General features: G+C 37.1%; 1 protein-coding gene across 6 annotated transcripts in view; it reads right to left on the bottom strand.

The window, feature by feature from the left end:
* Window positions 1-24908, bottom strand: part of CCDC141 (coiled-coil domain containing 141) — a 216661-nt gene that overhangs the window by 17238 nt on the left and 174515 nt on the right. For all 6 annotated transcript variants that reach the window (XR_010341447.1, XM_064373291.1, XM_064373289.1 and 3 more), the window contains exons 19-23: window positions 15063-15203; window positions 14079-14273; window positions 12495-12678; window positions 9085-9197; window positions 4633-4749 (exon numbers count right to left, since the gene is read on the bottom strand). Coding sequence is in view for 5 of the 6 variants with exons in the window: in XM_064373291.1 (XP_064229361.1) it covers window positions 4633-4749; window positions 9085-9197; window positions 12495-12678; window positions 14079-14273; window positions 15063-15203 (750 nt within the window). In the remaining variant the exon portion in view is untranslated. The remainder of the gene's footprint in view (window positions 1-4632; window positions 4750-9084; window positions 9198-12494; window positions 12679-14078; window positions 14274-15062; window positions 15204-24908) is intronic.

Raw genomic sequence — 24908 nt, 5'->3', positions numbered from 1 at the left:
AGTGGAATCATTATCTTCTTGACCTATATGATATGCTTTCATTAAGGTGATTGTATTAGTTCATTTTTTTAAATAAAAATCACATGGGACCATTGACTTATACTGAATTTGTAGTCAACTAAAATTTCCCAATTCCTCTATCCATCAATGCTACTGATGAAAATGTTGAACACAGCAGTGTTTAGAACAAAGTCAGATATCTCTGCAAGACAGATTGTCTCCAAAGTTGATGCTGATGAACCACTTAACACTCGAGTACAATTATAACTCGGTCAAACCCTCATTCAGTACACATTTCTCCACTTATCTTAAGAGAGCATCATGAGTATGGTTATCAAATGACATCTTGAAACCATAACAAATGATGCCTCTGGCACTGACCTAGAATAACTTATTAAGTAATCATCTCAGGAAGCAAGATTAGGTGAGTTTAATATATATGCAAGTGGTTTTCTGAGTAAATCTGTTTAGCTCTCGGCACTTCTGCTTTTATTCTTAAATAAAAAATGAATGTATTAAATTATCACAGGTACCCCAAAACTATGTACATCTATTATGTATCATAAAAAAAATTAAAAATTTTAAAAATGCAAATAAGATTTCAGTTTTTAAGTCATTATGGAAACATTATTTTATTTTTATTTTTATTTTTGAAATGGAGTTTTGTTCTTGTCACCAAGGCTGGAGTGCAATGGTGCAATCTTGGCAACCTGCGCCTCCCAAGTTCAAACAATTCTCCTGCCTCAGCCTCCTGAGTAGCTGGGATTTTAGGAACACACCACCATGCCCAGCTATTTTTTGTATTTTTAGCAGAGATGGAGTTTCACCATGTTGGCCAGGCTGGTCTTAAACTCCTGACGTCAGGTGATCCACCTGCCTTGGCCTCCCAAAGTGCTGAGATTACAGGCGTAAGCCACCTCACCCAGCCAGCACCATTTTAAAACTCACTAAGCTATATTTTCTAGATCTGTCTAGTTTTCAACTATGAAAATAGTATCCAAACATTGACACGTACTAATTATTTGTTAATATTTCCCCACCATAAAACCACATTTTTTATTAGAAAAAAAATTTGTGTTATTTATTCAGAAAGGGTTAAATAAATCTATGGTTTTCAGTGCAGACAGGGCATATTTGTATCAGCCTAATGAGTTCTGGCAAAATAGCTGGGAAGCTCTGATCTATTTCACAAAAACATAACTCAACTCTCAGTCTGCTTTTCTTATATCAAGTCAAGAGGCTGATCGTTGTCATTTTGTCGATTCCTTTTTCTTTTCCCACCTCCTAAGTACATGAATGACTGGCGGTCTTATCTTTAAGTTCTCTAATCATCTCTATATACTTAGCCCCTCAAAGATATCACCCACTTACATATCTAGTAAACAATTAACTTTTAATTAATACTAAATCTATAGTTTCATATCTTATCTCTGTCAGGACTTCTGAACTCTCATTTCCACTGGTGGACACAGTCACTTGAATTTACAATCATTGCCATGTAGGCAGAAAAAGTGACTGGAAGGGAGAATACAGTGATATTCCTACATCCATTCAACTAAGTGGGCAGAACCAATCCTCAAAGTACATAGAGCAGAGAACTACTTATGTGGTAAATTTGAAGAAACACCACAAGATTTCATATTCCACAATATCTCCATAACAGATAGGCTTACTTCAGGGTAAATAAGATTTAATGAAGGTAAGTAGGAAGTAAACAAAGGAAGGTATTAAGCGTAGGGGTTGGTCTGTGAAAGGCATTTGTAGAGAAGGCCCTTAGCAGGGGCTTTAAACAACAACAGGTAATATGGTACTTTGGGGCACTTTAGGTGGATGAGGTAAAAGAAAAGGTGAAGAAGAACACTTTGTCTCTTCCCAATTTGTTTTCAAGGCAAGTGTCTCAAGAACATCTTCCTGTACCTGTCGGGTGATCAGGATTAGTGTGTGTGTGTTGGGGATGGGTCCCTGCACAGCTCCCCTCACCTAGTCTGATAAGAGCACTCCACTGAATTGTTTTGGTGTAAAAGTGTTTTCATGTTATTGCTTGTGAACAGATGAATAGGAAGAGGGGAAAAGTTTGTCATGGACATCTACAATATCATTACAAAACAATATTACAAAACAGCTTATGTATACGCAGCAGTTCCTGGGAGCTCCCGTTTGGTGTTGTGGGAAAAGCATATGGCTAAAATTCTAGAGAATTGGAATGACTGCCAGTTCTTACACTACTTTCTGTAAGTTTTGGAGGGAAAAATATTTAATCCCTTTTGGCCTCAGTTTCCTCAACTGTAAAATGAGATTTGATCAGATGACTGTTAAATCCCTTCTAGCACTAAAATTCTATAGTTCTAAATAATGGCATTAGAGGCCATCATCTTCCACCAAATAGCTCCATGGCTTTAGGTGAGCCTGTTAATACTGTGTGCTTCCATTTAACCTTAGGAGTGTTCAGATAGTACCATGGATTTAGTTTGGTGCTCACATTGGGAATAAAACACCATCACTAATCTGTTAGCAGTGCTACGTGTGTTGCATTTAGTGAACTGCCTAATTCCATCTGCTGCATTTTTGGGTCAGTAAAATGAGAAGTACTTTGCTATCTCCAGGAAAAAATTCCTGTGTTGAATATATTCTTGTAGTAATTCAGTGGAACTATTCTTCTGGACTCGAATAATTTCCTCAGGAAGACTACCATCATTTAAGGGTATCAGAATTGACTGCGATAATACCAGGACAAGCTTTTCACTCAGTGCTTCCTCTCTGCCCATGTGGGGTTGTGAAGAATCATTACATCTGATCTACATATACATAATAGAGACAATAAGAGGGTAAATGTGATCGAGGTACTTAAAAGTGAAGATTTCTGCCACCCTTTCATTTTGCTGTCTACACCAATTGCACCAGGACATGAAATGATGTTAATAAGAACTCTTGACAGCTGTAATTGTAGACCTTCACTTACACCCAAAATGACTGATGCTTTATCCTTTTAGTTTATGTAAGATTAAAAGTGATTTTTCCATGAAGGCAAATCTTGCTTTGTTTTTTAAATTTAAAAGAATCCGTTTCTTCTAATAAGAAAATAAAATCAAGAAAAACTACTTTTACTAAGTATAAATTATTTTTTTTTCTTTGCTTTGGTAGCAATAACTTTTGTTTCTGAGTTCTTAGTAAATGTGTCTGGTTCACAATGTAGGAAATTGTGCTGAACTAAATAAAATAAATGATAAGATGTTGGATTTAGTAACTCTTAGAAACCTTTTTAAGAAAATGTGGTGCATTTAAGGCTATTCTTTATTATATTTACCAGTCATTCTCAATTGAAGTGATTTTATTATAATAGATGCTATTGACATCTAGAGAGTAAGGCCAGCAATACTGCTAAATTCCTACAATGCATAGGAGAGCTCCCTACAACAGAGAATTCTCTGGCCAAAATGTCAATAGTGCTGTGGTTGAGAAACTCTGATTTAGACCAATTGGAGTAACCACAGACCATTTAACATAAGAGTAACACCCAGCAACATGACCAAAGTTTGGCAGCTTTCCTTTGCCTCAGAGAGGAGTCTGGGTTTAAGTGGCTCAAGCCCCTACCACAGAGAAGACAGCTTGCTTAGCAGTACCTGCTGCCTGGTGGTTGTACAACTGCAACAGGCCTTGACATGGATTTAACCTGTGAGAAAAGGACCTATAAAGAAGCTGAAAGAACCATATTGACTTCAAGGAAAGATAAATCTTTCTCCATGAAATAACTGCTACCAATGGAGAGGGTTTTTATTTGCTTTTAACTCTCATGTCACAAGAAGTATATTTTATTAGTTTGAGGATGGTTGAGAATAATGTTGACTCTGATTGTTCCTTCAGTTCCTCGGGAGATAAACATTAGGGACAGGCATCTTGGCAAAGCAAAAAGTCAAAAGCTAATTACAGTCCAGCAGCTATGATAGTGAGCAACTTAGGCCGCAAACCAACGATGTTGTGATTTAAATAATACTTTCAAAATCATGACACATTTGCATTTTTGTGAGTATTTGTAGTTGTTACATGGTTTAATTTATCAGTAAGTGCATAAGTTTTAGAATAATTTAAACATTTCTCTAAATACTTCAGTATTGATATTCCAGCTGGATTCTATGGTTTGGTAAATGTTCCTGGAAATATCATCTTAGAGGTAGAGTCTATGGGAACAAGATACTATCTAATTTCATGTACTAAGGTTTGCTAATGGGTTGTGGAAAACAACAAAAATCGTAAAAACATGATAAAAAGAGAGAAGTAAAATTTGAAGTTGGGTTGGATATAAAAAGACAATGGAAAAGGCAGCTAGAGATGGGAAAAATAGAAGTGGTTTGGGGTGACATGGCATTTAAATGGCTGTCCCAGTGCTACTGTGAAATGTCATGGTTTCAGTACTCGAGAGTGAGAAGCTCAGAGGAAACAGCATAGCAGAGAGAAGAAGCACTAAGTAAGGAGCAGACGGGAAGTAGGGGAGGAGGAAACTCACATTGCATTTACATTGGGAAATTCTATTTGGATAGATAAGAAGGTTGCAATTCACTTTTATTTTGCAATGCGCAACGACTGTACCCTCAGAGCAAAAGTAATGAATAGCTGAGGTTAAGTAGTTTTCTTTACCTTATTTTTTTCTTCATTGAATATTGTCTGCTTATTTTTTGCTGGTTCCTTTAGCAGGTCAATGTAATCATCATGGAAGTCTTCCAAATTCAGATTCATCTTTAAAACCTCTCCCTGCTGTACAAATCAACAGTTAGTGAGAGCCTGAGCCAGGAAATTTGGAGGAACAGTGCCATAGACTAACTACTTGGAAAAAAACATAGACCACTTGCAATCTTTCAGCAAATGTATTCCACAAGAGACTGGTATACTCCCATGATGTATTTTATAAAATTATCCTTCCCAGCTCACAGTTTCCCTCCTGCCTCATTCCTTTGATAAAGTTCATTGCCAGTAAAAATTGGTTGTTGAAAGGCCCAGCAGGAAAAAAGTAATCATTATAGTAGGATGCTCCTGCAGGAGCATTCTCTAGAGAAAGGAATCATTATGCATGGCAGTGTAAACCATTAGGAGAGTCTGGGGAGCAGCAGTGAGGTAGAAATGATTAAAGGTCTCTAGGGGAGAAGAAAGTAGGAAATCCAGAGAATCTACACAAGCAAAATACTGGGGAGACTCTTGAAAAGATGAATAAAATATCACTGAGTATACTGAAGAAAAACAGCAATTGAGAGCACAGGATGCTTCATGTGGTTGAAGATATTTTGTTTCTTGTACTACATGGGGCTCAGTTTTAGTCATGGAGGTAGTGGGGATTTGCAGAGTGCTGTGGAGTCAGTGTGAGAGCCGAGAAGACTTTGTAAAGGTGGAAAGAGCCACTGGTATCCCAAGTGATAGAATATACCAGTTTAGAATGATGATTATACTGCAATAGTACAGTCTCTATTCCACCTGCAACACAATCCTTAGCTGGGTCTTAAACAAACAGGTATGCTCATCAAAATGCATATGCAACACTGGCTCAGAGCATTCAGGGAGACCCACTAATGGGGGGATCCTGCTTTTAGTCCCAACTCTAAACTGAACTGGTTTGTATTGCTCTATGAGTCACTCTGCTTTGGTATGCAGTTGATATCTTCTTCCAAAATATCAGCTGGTGTGGAAAGAATGCTAGATTTTGAATTAGATCTAAATTCAAATTTGAGATCCACCACTATTGACTATTGAGCCCCATGTAAAGCACTTTCACCCTCTTTGGACTTTTCCTTACACCCCTAACACAGAAAACATTCGCCTTCTTTTCATCTCAAGATTATTTGGAAATCACTGGAAATAATGTATATGAAAGTCTTTTGTAAGTCTCAAATTGCTAAATATTAGAAAGAATTTCTATCACTATTTCAGCCTTGATAGGAATTGCTGAGCCCACTTTCTATAACTCCTGAAGAGAGAGGCATAGCATCAACCTTTATATTTAATAACATAAAAAAATAGACATTTGCTCTTTTCATACAAACACCTGTAAAGTGTTGGTAAGTATTCTTTGGCAAGTGTTTGTTGCATCTGTAACTCATAAAGGTAATACTGATACATATTTCTCTTGCCAGAGATACCCTTTCTCATTTCTACATCCACCTGAATTAAACATCTTCAAGCACTGAATGATTGTTCTCGTCTGTACCAATCTATAGGTGTTTACTACAAATGCCAAACTCTTTTGAGAGAACCTGCTTTAAAAGGCAAATCAGGTCAGGCATGGTGGCTAACTCCAGCATTTCGAGAGGCCAAAGCGGGAAGATCACTTGAGCCCAGGAGTTAGAGACCAGCTTAGGCAACATAGTGAGACCTCAACTTTACAAAAATATCAAAACATTAGCCAAGTGTGATAGCACATGCCTGTGGTCCAAACTACTTGGGAGGCTGAGGTTGGAGGATTGCTTGAGCCTGGGAAGTTGAGGCTGCAGTGAGCCACACTCCAGCCTGGGCAACAGAGCAACACCCTGTCTCTAGATCAATCAATCAATCAATAAAAGACAAAGCATAGTGTTAAATATTGTGTGGGAGACTAAACTTAGCAAAGCCAGAGTGTTTCCTTAAGTATAACCAAGTAGGAGGGGTTGGGATGGCAATAGTAGTTTTATGTGATGTAATTACATGTAACAGTTATATGTGATGATTACATTAGTGCTATAGCCTGAATGTTTACGTTCCCCTAAAATTTATATGTTAAAATCCACACTTTAATGTGATGGTATTAGGAGATGACACCTTTGGGAAGTGATTAGGTCATGAGGGGGAATCCCTCATGAATAGAATTAGTGCCCTTAGACAAGAGGCCTGAGAGATACCCCTCATTCTTCCACCACATAAGGTTAGAGTGAGTACCAGGAAGTCCTCACTAGACACCAAATCTGCCAGCATCTTGTTCTTCAACTTCCATCCTCCAGAACTATGAGAAACAAACATCTGCTATTTATAAGGCATCTTGTCAATGGCATTTGGCATAGCAGCCGAAATGGACTAAGACAGGGAGGAAGGTACACAGTGCCATGGGAGATCAGGGAGGGAGTGATACAACTAAGGAAGGATTTATGGAGGAGGCAGCATTTGGGTTTGGCTCTGAGAGATGGTAAGGTTTCGAAAAACAGAGACAGAAGGTCATGTCCTTGAAGTAAAGATTTAGAAGTGGGAAACCCCAGGGAGCATAGTAGATCAGTGGGATACGAACCCTACGTGAACGTAGAAGCACAATGTTGTAGAAAGGTGACCAGCTTCAGAACACGGAAAGGCCCTGAATTGGAACTTGACTTGGTGAGGAAACATTTGCAGTGGAGTTTTGTGAATGTGAAAATGACACTAGCAGAACTATTTAGCAAGGGTAATCTAGCTGGGTGTATAACTAGGGGACTCCTGACTAGTGCAAAAGAGAATCCAAGTGACAGATTGAGTGTGAGAAGGAGAGAATGCCATCCTGACTACCGTGAGTGTGGAAGGAATGGGGAATGAGGAAGTTGGAGAGGCTGTGGAAACAGCTTTCAGGAAGAATATCCATGAAGGTAAAAGCTGGAAAGGGATACAGGTTAGAGAAGGTAGATTTTATGAAGCTGACTCTCACTTGAAGATGTGCAACACAAATGACAGGAGTGTTGAAGACAAGGAAGAGCAAAGAGTGGGAGGAAGCGGTGAGTTTTAGCCTGTGTAATGGAAGTCAGAAGTGCAGCAGCTCCTCAGGGGGTCGGGGTGGAGGGAGGGTGGAGGTGGGGAGGAAAGGGTAACATGTTGAAAAAGATAACATGAGATTTATGGTTTATTATCATTGTGAAGCATTGATGGGAAGCAAATAACTTATATGTTACAAGTATTAATAATTTCATACATTAAAAATTTCAGTTTTCTCAAACCTGATTGGAGAATTTATGTGTTGGTAATAATACAAAAGAAAGAAAAAGCTATGCACAAAGATGTTCATTGTAGTGTTACTTAAAAAGGTAAAAAGGTTAAAAAAAATCTAGATTCTTAACCAAAGGATAAAGATAATTTGGTTGGGCACCCACTGAATTAAAAGCCTCACAAACTATTTGAATGGAAGAGGCACATAAATTTATGACATGAAAAAAAGTCAGAAAAAAAAGTGGCTGGTAGAAATAAACATAATTCTGCTCTGAACTGCAAGATCACCATTAGGCCTCAATAAGAATTATCACGACAGTAATCTTTAGTATCTTCATAGTCAATCCTCAGGGCTACCCTGGGATCCACTTTGAAGATCAGGAAACAGAGACTCAGGGAGATTAAATAATTTACCCAAAGTCACAAAGCCAATCATTTAGGGAGTTGTTATTTCAAGGAAACTGTGCTTTGCTCTACAGCCTTTGCTCTTAATGACCTTGCTATTCTCTCCATCCTCAAAAACCAGTTCAGCAAGCTACAAAAACAGCAATAATCAAACCAGTTCTTGACATGACATTAACAAAGAAACATGTGTTTCACTTTAACTGGCTTTGCCTAGACATAAACATTTTCTCTGTATTTGTTACCATCAAATTTGTATTCTATGAAAAGTGATCATGATTAGTTTACTATTTTTATGAGGCAAAGTATTCAATGAATATAACACCTGAGGAATATTTTTATTTTCTCTGGTGCCACAGTTTGGAGAGGGGAAAAAAATCCTGACACCTATTATTTTTGAACAAAACCACAGGCTACTTAATTATGAAACAAAACCACAGGCTACTTAATTATGAAACAAAACCATAGGCTACTTAATACAAAGTTTACTGGCAGAGTCTTAATGGCACACATTTTTTAGGATATGATCCATGAAAATGTAAACTAGACACCTTAATTGTGTTTAGCCCTCATTCCCAGCAATATTTTTCTCTGCAGTGATGGGAAAGAAATAGAATTAATTATCAGAAACACCCAGATAATTATGTTAGAAAGCTGTGAAACAAATGTGCACATTATGTCCCTTGAGAAATTCTATTAAAACATCTTTGCATCAGAAGACATTTGATTAACAATTTTTATTTATTTTGCTTGAAAATATGTATTTGGGGAAGAAGAAATTACCTTCAGTTTTTCTTCAAGCTCTGTGAGGGACCCACATAATTCAGTCACAGATTCAAGAACTTCTTTGTGTTTTGTCACTATTTTCTCAATATATTTCTGTCCTTCTTCCAAACCTAGGGAGGAGAAGGATGAAACTAGTTTTAAAGGTCAAATTTTTAGCAAGAAAGAAAGTCCAGGTATCAATTTGTCTCCCTAATGTCCAGCATGAGGGCTGATTAAGTTCTTAATAAATATTTGCTGAACAGATAAATAAATGAATAAAGGCATGTTTCTAAAAGTTAGATATTCTAGGAAAATGATTACATTTGCTGTACCATGCCACTTCCGTGTAACCTAAATAATGTTGCTATATGAATAGTCTTAAAACTCAATTTTCCTCAGTTTTTCCTGTTCAGAAAATTCAGTGGTTCCTCACTGCTTAGAGAATAAGTTCCTCAGGATGGCATTCAAGGCCCTTCCATAACATGGTTTCAATCTGCCTCTCCCAAATGTATGCCACTCTAATTCCCTCCTGTATTTTATCTCTGGCCAAATGGAACCAGCAGCTCTTCCCTGAAGATCCCCACAGCAGCTAAGTGTTCCTTCCTCTACCAGGAGTACTGTTCCTCCACTCTATTTCTGCTGTCAAAATCTAACCTACTCTTTATGGTTCACCTGAAATGCCAACATTTCTGTGAAGATATTCTCAATCTTTTCCAACTGGATTTCTTTCTATTGTAATAAAAATAGCTATCATGTAGTGTATGCTTATTATTTGCCTGTGCCTAAACACTGTATAACCATTGTTCAATGTAATCCTTGGATAGATTCTACTACTAGCCACATTTTACAAATGAGGAGTGTGATGCTCAAAAGAACTTCTTGCCCAGGCAGGGTGGCTCACGCCTGTAATCCCAGTACTTTGGAAGGCTGAGGATCACTTGAGGTCAGGAGTTCAAGGCCAGCCTGACCAACATGGTAAAACCGTATCTTTACTAAAAATACAAAAATTAACTTGGCGTGTTGGTGCATGCCTGTAATCCCAGCTACTCGGGATGCTGAGGCAGGAGAATCACTTGAACCCGGGAGTTGGAGGTTTCAGTGAACTGGGATCATGCCACTGCACTCCAGCCTGGGTGACAAGGCAAGACTTCATCTCAAAAAAAAAAAAAAAAAAAAAAAATAGGGGGCCTTCTTTAAGTGATTCAGACAATAAATAGGAGAACAAGGATTTCAATCCAGGACTATCTGACTCCACACCCTAAGCCAGGTTGTATTACACATCGTTATGGGCTGAACTATGCCCTTCCATCCTGCCAAATTCATGTGTTGAAGTCCCAATTCCCTGTACCTTAGAATGTAACTGTATTTGGAAATAAGATCTTTAAAGAGGTGGTTAAGTTAAAATGAGGCCATTGGGATGTGGCTCTAATCCAATATGACTGGTGCCCTTACAAGAAGAGGGCGAGACACCAGAGGCATGTGTGTGCAGAGGGATGACTACGTGAAGAGGCTGCAAGAGGTCAGTCATCTGCAAGTCAAGCAGAGCGGGCTGAGAGGAAACCAACCCTGCTGGCATCTTCACCTTGGACTTCCAGACTTCAGAAGTATGAGAAAAGAAGTTTCTGTTTAAGCCGCCCAGGTGGTGGCATTTTGTTATGGCAGCCCTAGCAAACAAATATGAACATTTTATATCTTTCTTACTCCATTTACCATACCATGACTTCAAGGCCTAGACTGTGGTCTCTTGAATGCAGGAACCAGGTCTTCATTGTCTTTATAACAGCTGTGGCTTTTAGTAGATCGCAGGTATGCAAAATTTTTTTTGAGATAATTTTTCTGCATGAAAATTCTGAGTTCAATAATGCTTGAGTAGCTTGCAAGAGTTGATATAATCTTAAAGTACCTTCCTTGATGCAAATTTTAAAAAATGTATAGCTTCCCTACCAAACAGATGGAGACTCATGTCATTCATTTATTCATTCAGTGATTCATTTATTCATCAAATATTTGTGAGGCAGTTGGTATGTGCCATACAGTGAACTAACAGGCAAAATCCCTCCTCTAATACAGCTTACACTCTGGTAAGGAAAGCCAGACAACACAAATAGCTATATAAGATGTCAGTTGGTGATAAGGGCCAGGAATACAAACAAAGCCAGATGCGGGATCTTGTATGACGGGAAGGGAATTTAACTTTTTAGGGGCTTTGTCAGTACTTATCATGCTCTGAGATTGAATAGGCATTGATCCAGGCACAAAAAAAGTTAAAAAATATATATACTTTCCTCAAGTTTATGGGCAGTGGAGAAGACAAACAAAAAGGTGTTTATACTATAATGTAAAATGTTCAATCATGGAGGAAACATACACCAGACTATGGGAGCAGAGTGTCTCCAAAATTTTTTAGTGCACTTACACAGCAACTCCAGCAAGAAGATGTCACTTTAGTTTTCATTGATTTTTCAATCTATATTTTATTATTTTTATGTTTCTACCCTTTTCTTCTGGAATATCATGAATAATTCATTCTCAGTAATTTAAGTAGTGCCGTATAGACTCTACAAAATTCATGGCTCTCCATAGACAGTGTTTCATGTTATAAGAGAAAATATCTGACTGCAGCCATTGGCAGCCAAATTAAGCATTTTGTACCAACTATTGTGTCTTCCTTCTGGGCTATGTTTGCCTGGTCACTGGGCATTACTCTTAGTCTCATAGGACTGTTACCAGGAAATTCATGGAACTTACTCCTCAGAGCCCTCAAGACCTATCATCCTTGAAGGACTTCTTAAGTGGTGGCCTCTTTTAGGAGGAAGGACCTCTCAGGATTTCATGATATTATCTTTTCTAGTCATGGAAGAGAAGAAAGCAGAACTTGTAAAATGGCAATCTGAGTTCTCCCATTTATTCCACAAGTGAGAGGAAGGTAAAGGAGAATTTTCCAGGTCTTTCTCAAATTCGTGAACCAAAAACCTCATAGAAATGAGAGGGCTGGAGACTTCAGTCTTAGCTTTATGTCTATATAAAGTATGACTGAAGTTTTCTGTGTTTTTCAAGGGATCAATCTAGTGGAAATTAGATGTTTTTTGTTGTTGTTGTTGTTTGTTTGTTTGTTTATATAAGCTGAGTATTGTTCTGGTGTTATTACCCTAGAGATGAATAACAGGAATGGAGGAGAAAAGAGAATAGAGAAGGAAAGCTTACACAAAGTAGTTAAAAATCTGCAGGCTTCATCTGCTGTCAGAAATTCCTCCCTCTGCTCCCTGTTTGCTTTCCCTGGCTGTGGGCTATTACCTTAAACCTTTTCTCTGAATAGGTTGGTGTACTGAAGACCCCGAGGACTTGCCATGCTCTTGCTATCTACTGGATTAGCCTCAGTATAGATTCATTCAATGGCCAATCACTGGACATCCTAAAAGAGATCTCACCATATAAACGCTTAGCAAGGTCAGTGGCTTCCTGAATCCTTTCTTCTTGCTGTGGCACTGAGGGTGCAATAAACTTATTGAACTGCTGGTGGAGAATTTTCACAGCTTCCTTTGTCTTGCACTCTGTGGAATATCTTCCAACTCTTACAACTGTGGCACTTGCATCTTCATACCAAAAGTGACACTAAATTTAAATAGGATAAAGCACAGATGAAAGACACACCATCCTCTAAAGTTCTTAATTTTGACAAGTATCAAATTTTAATTCCCTCAACTTTATGTTCACATTGGCTTGAACTTACTAACGCATAATAAAGAAAATATTAAAACATAATCGTATACTTTTGCACTTAAATGTTAGTGGCAGACATAAGTACAAATATGAAAATACATATAAATAAAACTACAAGAAAGTAAAAATATGAAAATATATTTGATTCTCCTGCCTTCTTAGGTTTGCCTAAAATATGATTCCAAGAAGAATGTTGCAGACTTACGAGAACAGGCAGAATAAAAAGCATCTGGCACTAAAAAGAATCCAAATACATGCTAAATGGCAAGAAAAAAGCCAACACGTTCACAATCCAGTATAATGAACTGATATCATTTATAATACACTGCTAGAGTATTGTCTGATGAATACTCTAATAAATAAAATCTCTTTGTAGAATAAGATTCAGTTTATGAATGTGGAAATATCATCCAAAGAATAGCATTTCACCTTTTCTTAATAGAAAATAGTTGTATTTTCCAAACACAGTGGAGAATGAGACAGTTTCTCATTAAAAATAAATAACTGTGATGGAAGGAATGTCTGACCCAGGCCTGAAGCACTTATGCAGGGTAAGAAATAGAAACACATGACTCAGTTAGGAGTTGGTTTTAAATAAGTGCCACAAAGGTACAACAAACCTATACATCATATGTAGAAGACTGATCATTTTGATTCTCCTTAATCTGGTGTTAAATCTAAAAGCTCAACTGCATTAGTGGCAAGGACATTCTGTATCTCACAATAATGGGCAACAAAGAACACTCAAGAACTTCAAGTGTAGAATTTCTTCAATATTAAGTGTTCAAACAATAACCTTAACTTGTCAAATTTCACATATTTTATGTATTTATCCTCTTGACAGTATCAACAACAAACACCAATAACAACTTCTTGTAGCTGAAAAATCACAGTATCACTTTTTAAAATAAATATGTTCAAGTTCTGTGAAATAAATAAGACATTCTGAGCATTTTAAACAGATATCCAGCAGTGAACATAATTTCATGATAATTAAACATCTTCAGTTGATGAGGTTATGGATAAACAGGAACACTCATACATTGCCGGTAAATCAGCAAAGTTCTTTCTCAAGAGAAATTGACCAATACAATCAAAGGCCTTATATAATTCATCCCCTTTGATCTCCCAATTCTATTTTAGAGAATTATCCAAATTTAAACAAAATAATGAAAAGGAGCATGATACATGAATTTAATGACAATAACAGCTAATGCAACATTGCTTTAAAGTTGTAAAATAATTTTTGTAAACAACATTACAACATGGATACCACGGCAAAAAGAAGATACCTCTTCTATCACCTCCTGGAGATGCTCAGTCAGGTCCAAATTCTTCTTGTAGTCTGTCACAACTTTGTCAAAGTCATCCACATGTTTCTGCAAATCCTTCATGGCCTCCAAAAGAACATTAACTTTATCACTTGGATAATTTAAGAAAGAATCAGAGGTTTTATTACTAACTTTTTCCATTTTCCTTTTCAAAGCCTGTGTGAAAAACAAAAAGTTTTTAAAATAACATTCAATCTGTATTTATAATGCTAGTGATTAAATACTGAGGGAAAAACTGGTAAAAACTTTTGCAGCTTCCCCCAATCTACTAAAATAATAATTATTACAAATATATTGTGGAAAGAATGGGGGTTTTCCCAAATATTCTACTGATTCAGCATTTAGCAAATAAATAGAACATTTACTATATACCAGGTCTATTCCAGATTTTGAGAATAGTAATATGCTATTTTTTAAAAGACAATGATAATTAAATCAAATACTTGTCCTCAATAAGCTCACTGTCTCCTGGAAAATGCATTCAAATAATCTAGCCAGTACATGTGATAATCAAGGTAGGACTAAGAGGCTATAGGAGCAGTGGAGCAAAGTAATGGCATAGATGGGTGCAAGAAAAGGAGGAGTGTAGAAGGTGTGTGCATGCATCCATGCTCAGGTGTGTGTGTGTGTGTTGGGGAGAAGGATGGAAGCAGACAGGCTGGGTAGGCTTGGCAGAAACCATTCTGGATCTGCCTCAAGAGATAAATCAATTTATTATATATTTTTACATGAATAATACAATTGTTATAAAAGAGGAAAAATACTCTTTAAGTCCCAGTGCTATAAAAAGCCAGAGTTAGGTATCTAGATTCGAAATGCAAAACAATTTTGCAATAATTGTGTAGTACATACATATACATGTGCATGTACACAAACCATACTTTCTTGTTAGCTGCATTACACACATACACATGTGCACATATACAAACCATACTTTCTTGTTACCTGCATTTTTTCAGCATACATATCAACTTGTTGAATTTGATATTTAAGCGCCTTCAGATTCCGAGATTTTTCATTTTTCTTAGTGTAATTAAACTTCAAATTATTGAATTTCTTTTTGATATCTTTGAATGACTCTTTGAGCTGTAGTTCAATAAAAAAAAATAGGTGATTTCCTTAAAATAAGGAAACAAAGTCACTTGCAATAAATCAAAGCATCTGAACACTTCAAAATATTGATCTTAAAAATGTATTTAGACTAATTTTCTTTCTTTCCCTCCCTCCTTCCCTCCCTCCCTCCCTCCCTTCTTTCTTTTTCTTTCTTTTTTTCTTTTTGAGACAGGGGTCTTACTCTGTCATTCAGGCTGAAGTGAATTGGTGTGATCTTGACTCACTACAACCTCCGCATCCCGGATTCAAGTAATTCTCATTTCTCTCCTAAGTAGCTGGGACTACAGGGTGTGCCACCATGCCTGGCTATTTTTGTATTTATAGTAGAGACAGGGTTTTGCCATGTTGGCCAGAATGGTCTCAAACTCCTAACCTCAAATGATCCACCCACCTTGGCCTCTCAAAGTGCTAGGATTACAGGTATGAGCCACCAATCCCAGTCTGAGTGATTTTCAACAGAAAACAAATTTGCCAAGTGGACATACAAAGTGAATTTAAATATATCTTCCAAATATAAGTAATTATAAAATGTTTGTTAATACTTTTCGATTTGTAATTTTTAATTAAGATTACATCTATAGAACATTCCTTTGTCCCTCAAGTAAGAAAATTTCTCACATATGATACATAAACTTTAAACAACTCTAATTTTCTTATTTGTGTTTATTTGATATCTTTTTCCCAATTATTCTGTTTTCCATATGCTAATATTTGTCCCAGATCTATCTTCCAATACTCTCTCACAGCCATCATGTACACATTTATTAAGGCTCCAAAGAGCTATCCATGTTGAAGAGGTCAATGAAGCATTGACATTTAGACCACTTAGGGCATTGGTGGGGTGGAAGAGAAGACCCAATATGATGAGATTTAGTAGAAAAATAACTATATCTGCCCAGTTAAAAAATTATTTTTCTTGAGCAGTTCTGAAAAGAGTTTTACTTCTTAGATATAGACCATTAACTTCGGAGATCCTCCAAAAGCAAAAAAGGTACAGTGAGAGTTGCTGCTAATGATGGCTATGCTAACCTGTGTATAAATAAAGCATATAGCTATACATTAATAATAGGAGATAGATTTTGACAGTCTTAACAACAGTTCAGCTTTACCAGTGCACCAAATTTCTAAGCAGTCCAGTTCCATTAAATGCACCACTTTCTCTTCTTCTCAAAGATAAGCATATTGACAGGCAACTCTCTCTTTGTATTATCAACAAAGCGAAGTACAGAAGAAAAAAAAACACCTCAGATTATACGGAGGCATTTAACAGCAAGAGTGAACAAAGTCATGGCTGATAAATTTGAGCTAAGAGAAGTCAGAAAAGCATTAAAATTCTTTTCAATGACAGCAAACAAATTAATTGGAGGGAATAAAGACCATGCATATGCTAGATTTTAGAATTGTAATGCAGAAAAAACATACTTGCCCCACAAAATGCATGCTTTCTCAAAATGCTTATTTCAAATTCTGCCTACTGTGAAAATAAAGCCTTTATCTTATCTTTAACATATCTTGGAGACATCAACTTTAAAGCCCTAGTGGAATTGCACAACTAAATTGTTATACTGATAAAATGTTTACATCTGATACACATGTACTTAATCAGTGTTGGTTAGTTTATATGGTAAATGAAGTTGTTGAACATTACTTTTAAGTAACAAACTAAATCAAGCACAGAGACCACATGAACCACTTTAACTGATAAATAAATCAGTAATAGTCAGAAAAAGTGAAAAGCTTCATAATTTGAACATTATTTTTCTATTAGAAACACAGGGGAATATTTAAAAGATCATATTCAGTTGATATATTTGTGAAATAACCAATAAATATTTATATTCTATGGCACTCAGTTTTTTTTTTTTTTTATTGCATTTTAGGTTTTGGGGTACATGTGAAAAACATGCAAGGTTGTTGCATAGGTGCATACGTGGCAGTGTGATTTGCTGCCTCCCTCCCCTTCACCTATATCTGGCATTTCTCCCCATTCTATCCCTCCCCAACTCCCCACCCCCCCGCTGTCCCCCCCAACAGACCCCCGTGTATAGTGCTCCCCTCCCTGTGTCCAGGTGTTCTCCAGAGGGCACTCAATGTTTTAATATGCATATGTTTGATTTTTAACAGGAAAGGATAATGTCAAAATTTTATAAGATTGAGATATAAAGGGACTTTATATCTTAGTAATTTACATAAAATTTTGGCAGGAGTTTTTGCAACTATAAATGTAATAAGTGCTATATCTGAGGAAACCAGAGAATATTGTTTTTTAAAAAACTCAATAACAAGTTACTATTTAATGAGTATAGAGTTTATAAGACTATATAGAATATAGTCTTATATGTAAGTAGAAGAATATATTTTTATTTTTAAAAATTTCATGTTTGTTTTAAGTATTTTGTTTATTTTAAAATAAATTTGATGTTTATATTATAAAATACATGTTTATTTTTAAAAATTTTTCTTTACTGAAATGTGTCATATATCAGAAAACCTTAGTCTAGAGAAAGGAAGAGGGGTTCTATCATTAACCTGATAACCATTGGATTACATCTGCTTTAAATTGAAAAGTTCAATGACTATTTGAAAACTATATAATAAATAGAGAAAAGCTGAGATTTAAATCTACTTTGGATTAAGAAATTTAAGACTGATAAATGATGAGTGTGATTTTATTTCTGTTTGCTTCAGAAAGTGTGCACTTCCACTGAAGATGATTTATAAGGTGAAAGAATGTTCATGACACTATGGGTATGTGAAATGGGATCGGCTTCTTTCTGACACATGAGCTCTCTTGACAAAGTTGCTGGCACTTTTCTCTTTTGGTTTCACCGGAAATTCATTTTTAATCTAAATCTCTGTGCCTTTTTCATCTCAAATTCAGGACTACTGCAGATACAAGTAGCAGGCAGTATGCATGAAACTACCTTCAGCGACTGAAAAATCTTGCCATACTTAATTTTCTTACCTGTGCTTTCCAATATGAAAACTTAACTTCCCATCTAATCCCCACATAACTTGTGGCCATATTTTTAAAGGAACTGAGTGCCATATTTGCTGGGCTGTGGTATCATTGTTCACGCAGCTGTTTCTAACTTTAGTCAACTTGTCAACAATGGGGAATGGCAGGATGGGGCTGAGACAACTGCCCAAGTCGAGCACATATGTGGAGAAAAACAACCCAAGTTTGGGGTGAGAAAAACTTTACCCTGTTAGAAATCTTTAAACGATGTTATAATTCATATCAAAGTCCCTCAAAGTCTTCAGAAAATTAGGAAAAATATATTTTTTTAATGAATAATTTGATTTTCCCATCTTTCTACGTGTTCAGCTCCTCTGTATTTACCATAGAATAAACAGGTTGAGTTAATATAGCCATAATTAGAGAAAAGTTATTAAGATTTAAAAACTATAGATATTTTGAAATTAGTAGAATGAGCATCTTTGCCAAATTTTCCAGCATGCCCTAAGCCCCCTCTCAGGGTTAGGAATGAATAAAGTTTCTTTGGAAAGAAGCAGAAGGGAAAGGGGCTGATGCCAAGTGAGGCTGGCTTGCTATTCTTAGTCTTGATGAAGCTGGTTAAGCCAGCTTTGGCACAAGAATATATTATTTGTAAGTTTGCTGCTGTCAAGGCCAATTTGTGTGAGGGACATGGGACATTTTAAAAACAGAAGTGTATTTAATGCATTTAAAAAGAAAGCCTTTCCTTAGAACTATGGCACATGTTTGGCCAGAAGCAAAGATATAAAATGACTGGTCAATTTCCATAATGTCTATTTCATGAACGTTGTTTCTTACCTGTCATTTTATTCACTCCAGAAAAAAGCTTTCTGATGCTCATGTTCAGTAACAGAAAGCTGTGATGTTATCACCTCCCAGGGATGCTTCATTTAAAATCAAGATACCCAAAGACTCAAAATTTAACCCAAATTACTTGCTACAATTATCAATGGTAGAATATTCAGACTTAGTGCTAGAGAGATTTCAGGACAAGACTTTTTGACCTCCTTCCTTTTGGCAACCATGCCCCTGTCTTCCGGGGCTTGAGGCCAGCTGCTAGCGGCTGAAAGTGGGGCAAATTGGGAAGACATGACAATTGCTCCGTCCTAAACTGTAGGTAGCAGCAGGTGTCAGTAATAAATATTTTATCCATTTTGCATGTTTTGTGGCTTCATAATGTGTTTGTTAAGTTTTGTTTTCTGGACAAGATAACCATAATTTTAAACTTCAGCTCTCTTTATTCTTTAGGAAGATTCCACAGAGTCTCTATGCAGATGTTAAACACCAAAATGTTAAGATTTTGACCTTATGGAATGGATGCTTTTGGAGCAAATTATAATCTTTCCTGTCCTCTTACACATATCATCCAGATGGACCCAGGATGGGGCCCACCAGAGAAATGGCTGTAACTGTGAAGCCCCATGGGTTTTAATGCTCTCTAGACTCTAAGTTTCCTGAGGATGTTTGTATTCTTCTTTTTTCTTTTTAATAGACAGAATCTCACTCTCTTGTCCAGGCTAGAGTGCAGTGGCATGATCACAGCTCACTGCAGCCTCAAACTCATGAGCACATGAGATGCCCCTGCCTCAGCATCTCAAGTAGTTGGACTATAGGTGCACACCACAACACTCGGCTAATTTTTAAAAATATTTTGCAGGGCCAGGCTGGCAGCTCATGCCTGTAATCCCAGCACTTTGGGAGCTGACGTGGGTGGATCATCTGAGGTCAGGAGTTCGAGGCCAGGCTGGCCAACATGGTGAAACCCCATCTCTACTAAAAATACAAAAATTAGTGGGGCATGGTGTCACATGCCTATAATCCCAGCTACTCGGGAGGCTGAGACAGGAGTCTTGCTTGAACCTGAGAGGTGGAGGTTGCAGTGAGCCAAGATCGTGCCATTGCACTCCAGCCTGAGAGACAGAGTGAGACTCTGTCTCAGGAAAGCCTCAGCAAAGTCTCAGGATACTAAATCAACATGCAAAAATCATAAGCATTCCTATACACCAATAACAGACAAACAGAGAGCCAAATAATGAGTGAAATTCCATTCACAATTCCTACAAAGAGAATAAAATACCTAGGAATACAACTAACAAGGGACATGAAGGACCTCTTCGAGGAGAACTACAAACCACTGCTCAAGGAAATAAGAGAGGGCACAAACAGTGGAAAAACATTCCATGCTCATGGTTAGGAAGAGTCAATATTGTGAAAATGGCCATACTGTCTAAAATAATTTATAGATTCAATGCTATCCCCCGTCAAGCTACCATTTACCTTCTTCACAGAACTGGAAAAAAATACCTTAAACTTCACATGGAACCAAAGAAAGAGCCCACATAGCCAAGACAATCCTAAGCAAAAAGAACAAAGTTGGAGGCTTCATGCTACCTGACTTCAAACTATACTACAAGGCTACAGTAATCAAAACAGCATGGTACTGGTACCAAAATAGAGATATAGACCAATGGAACAGAACAGAAGCCTCAGAGGTAATGCCACACATCTACAACCATTTGATCTTTGACAAACCTGACAAAAACAAGCAATGGGGAAAGGAATCCCTGTTTAATAAATGGTATGGGGAAAACTGGCTAGCCATGTGAAGAAAGCTGAAACTGGACCCCTTCCTTACACCTTATACAAAAATTAACTCCAGATGGATTACAGAGTTAAACATAAGACTTAACACCATAAAAACCCTAGAAGAAAACCTAGGCAAAACCATTCAGGACATAGGCATAGGCAAGGACTCCATGACTAAAACACCAAAAGCATTGGCAACAAAAGCCAAAATAGACAAATGGGATCTAATTAAACTCCAGAGCTTCTGTACAGCAAAAGAAACAATCATTAGAGTGAATCAGCAACCAACAGAATGGGAAAAAGTTTTTGCAAGCTACCCATCTGACAAAGGGCTAATATCCAGAATCTACAATGAACTAAAACAGATTTACAAGAAAAAAGCAAACAACCCTATCAAAAAGTGGGTGAAGGATATGAACAGATACTTTTCAAAAGAAGACATTTATGTGGTCAACAAACATATGAAAAAATGCTCATCATCACTGGTCATTAGAGAAATGCAAATCAAAACCACATTGAGATACCATCTCATGCCAGTTAGAATGGCTATCATTAAAAAATCTGGAGACAACAGATGCTGGAGAGGATGTGGAGAAATAGGAATGCTTTTACACTGTTGGTGGGAGTGTAAATTAGTTCAACCATTGTGGAAGACAGTGTGGCGATTCCTCAAGGATCTAGAAATAGAAACACCATTTGACCCAGCATCCCACTACTGGGTATATACCCAAAAGGTTATAAATCATTCTGTTATAAAGACACATGCACACATATGATCATTGAGGCATTGTTTACAATAGCAAAGACTTGGAAACAACCCAAATGCCTATCAGCTATTGACTGGATAAAGAAAATGTGGCACATATACACCATGGAATCCTATGCAGCCATAAAAAAGGATAAGTTCATGTCCTTTGTAGGGACATGGATGAAACTGGAAACCATCATTCTCAGCAAACTGACACAAGAACAGAAAACCAAACACTGCATGTTCTCACTCACAAGTGGGTGTTGAACAATGAGAATACAAGGACACAAGGAGGAGAACATCAGATATTGAGGCCTGTTGAGGGGTGGGGGGGGGCTAGGGGAGGGATAGCGGGGGTGGGGGGATTGAGGAGGGGTAACATTAGGAGAAATACGTAATGTAGGTGACGTGGTGATGGAGGCAGCAAACCACCATGTATGTGTATACCTATGTAATAATCCTGCATGATCTGCACATGTATCCCAGAACTTAAAGTAAAATTTAAAAAAAATTTTTTGTAGAGGCAGGGTTTCACATCTTGCCCAGGCTGTACTTGAACTCCTGGGCTCCAATGATCCTCCTACTTTGGCATCCCAAAATGTGAGGATTACAGGTATAAGCCACTGTTATTTGTATTCTTATGGCTTGGTACACAGCAGTCACATGAACACATTCATTGAATGAATATAATGGAGTCCTTTTTAAAGAAAAAGATGAATTCAGGTTATAAATCTGGAAAATAATTATTGCCTGTACTACCCCATTGGGTGGTTTGCTGTCTATGCAAACTCATTCTCAGTCCATGGTCATTTTTTCAGTGGTAAAGAGCTATACAATGTCAGGCGGTTTTCATTTTATTGTGTATGTGTCTATAGCAGCACTATTTCTCTATTCTAATTTATTGCTACTAATCAACTTGTATCCATGGAACTCATATGACTGATTTATTCAAATTGAAAAAAGAATTTGTGCCACTAGAACTTGTGACTGATACATCGAACATATAGACTAAGTCCTTTTCTGCATAATTCCTGATGGGCAAGATGTTGCTACACTGGAAAATTTCAGGGTCAGGTAAAATAATTATCTAGAGGCTCTATGTGGAAAACTTATTTTGAGAAATGTCATTACTATTCCTTTCAGCAAAGTAATTGTTTGTGATCTGTAATATAAGCCTCTAGTTACAAATTTCCATTAAGATCATGTAAATGTAAATGTAAAGGTAATGTTTTTGGGCAGGTTGAAAGAAGAAAACATGCCTGATATTAACTATTACATTTCTAAATGTAGATATGTAAAGAATGATGTTTCTGTGTCATGCAATATGGCAGAGAATATGTCTATTGAGCTTTGTGTATGAACAACTTATTTATATAGTCAGGCAAGAAAAAATATGAACTATATTTAACATTCATGCATACAGATGTATCTTTGTGTGAACTGGGTAGGAAAAAACACAAAGTCTGGCGGTCTGAAGATTATTTTTCTAGTAGGTAGACATGAAAAAAATGAGGTCTTACAATTTCCTATGTCTTCATATGAAATTAGGAAAAAATGATTTTTACACAAAGATAGAGCACAAACTATCATTCATTGCCGTTCAGGTGCATCACATTACATTTTTTAAAATTACACTTAGAACACCTTATTTTGCCTTGAGGTTTTGAGTTCTTTTCTAAGGGCTTTCAGTTCAGTTAAGACCATGTAAGTAAGTCAGCACAGTCAAGAAAAAAATTTTTGTGGAAATAACCAAATGAACTGTGCTATTATATTAGATCATACAAACGTCTTAGATATAGCAGAAAACAGGAATAGGAGAGGAAATCATAGAAAGAAGACATTTAACATCAGACCATGCAGTGGTTGAATGGCACTGAAATATTATGTGGTGAATTGTGAGTTTAACGAATAAGCATATTGGTGCCCAACAAATAGTCTGTGGCCTGAAGTGGACTCCCTAGAACACCCTGAGCTGAAACTCTGTTGTCCTCTAGCATATTCCTAACATAAAAGTCATATACTGCTCAGTTTTCTCATCTGAAAAATGAACATGTTGAACTAGACTTTCTCCAAAATCGATCACAAATCAGAGTCAGCGAACTTTCTAACAGCACTTTAAGCACATTGGAAGTGAAACCGTGTTTAAAAATCAACTCTAAAAATCAAATGCTGTGCTTTGTTTAGTCCTCTCTAATGTTATCTAATTTTAACTGTTTATGCAGAAAAAATTAGTGTAACATATCATATTTAATTTTACATATGTTTTAAGCACCTATACCCAAACACTAATAGTGATAACAATAATAATAATGTCTAGATAGCAAATATTATTATCACTGGGGAAACTGGCCATCTGTTTGGGCTCTGCTATTGACAATATAAACTAGAACTCACGTATTTTTATTTTCCTAAGGGGCACTGAAAATATTCCTTCTGATTATTTTCCGTTAGGCCTGTGATGGGAAAGTCCAGGGTATGAGCACTCATTATATCTCCACAAAAATAGGAGAAGTGACAAAGACCCAAGGTTCTCAAAGGTCATTTAAACATGAAATTGTAAGTTACATGATAGATTAGCTGGATCTGTAGTGGAAGCAAATGGGAAGAATATCTCTCTTAAAATGTAGGAGCATGCTAAAGTGATATCTGATTCCTAAATCAAACTTGCATGTATCTGGTTGCTCATTCCTGACACGGTACAGACAATCCTGGGGCGTCCCTACTATTGACAGGAAGGAACATCTGTCATCCCGGCCAGCTGGCTCCAAGCACAGTCTCCTCATGAGGCAGTTCCTGTAAATAGAAATCCTGCTGGAAGGGCCTGAACAGGGAGACCCAGCTTCATAAATGTCACAGCTCTTCAGGGAGATAGAAACAAAGCCAGAGTGGGCTGGGAAAACCCCTCAGCCTGCTCTTGTGCTTTAGCAAATGTAGAGTCCAACCATCACTGCAAAGAGGGAGGATTTTGGCAAGAAAAGGTTTACAGATAGAAGTACAGGAGGAGGAAGAGAAGGAGGGAAAGCAGGAGGAAAGGAAGGAGGGGGAAGGAAAGAAGAGAGAAAGAGGAAGAAAGAAGATAACTTTAAGGAAAGACTGTAAAGGAATGGTTTCCATAACCATGAATCCACATTTTGTAGCCTTGGGGAGACCAATGTGTTCTGATTGTTTTCCTTAACAGGACTTGATGGACGTGTAAGCAGCAGTACAGGAACTGGAAGTGGCCATTCTATCATGTAGAGCGTAAGTTACACTACCGGTTTAACCCTGAAGAGTTGACGCCTCTCTAGCCAAAAGTAACTCCCTGGAAACAAATTATGAGCAGAAACTCTACAGTCTTGTAGCACAC

The sequence above is a fragment of the Aotus nancymaae genome, unplaced genomic scaffold (genome assembly GCF_030222135.1).
Source record: "Aotus nancymaae isolate 86718 unplaced genomic scaffold, 86718_ANA_hifiasm-v0.15.2.pri h1tg000008l, whole genome shotgun sequence".
Lineage (NCBI taxonomy): Eukaryota > Metazoa > Chordata > Mammalia > Primates > Aotidae > Aotus > Aotus nancymaae.
This window is presented reverse-complemented; position numbering and strand designations above follow the sequence as displayed.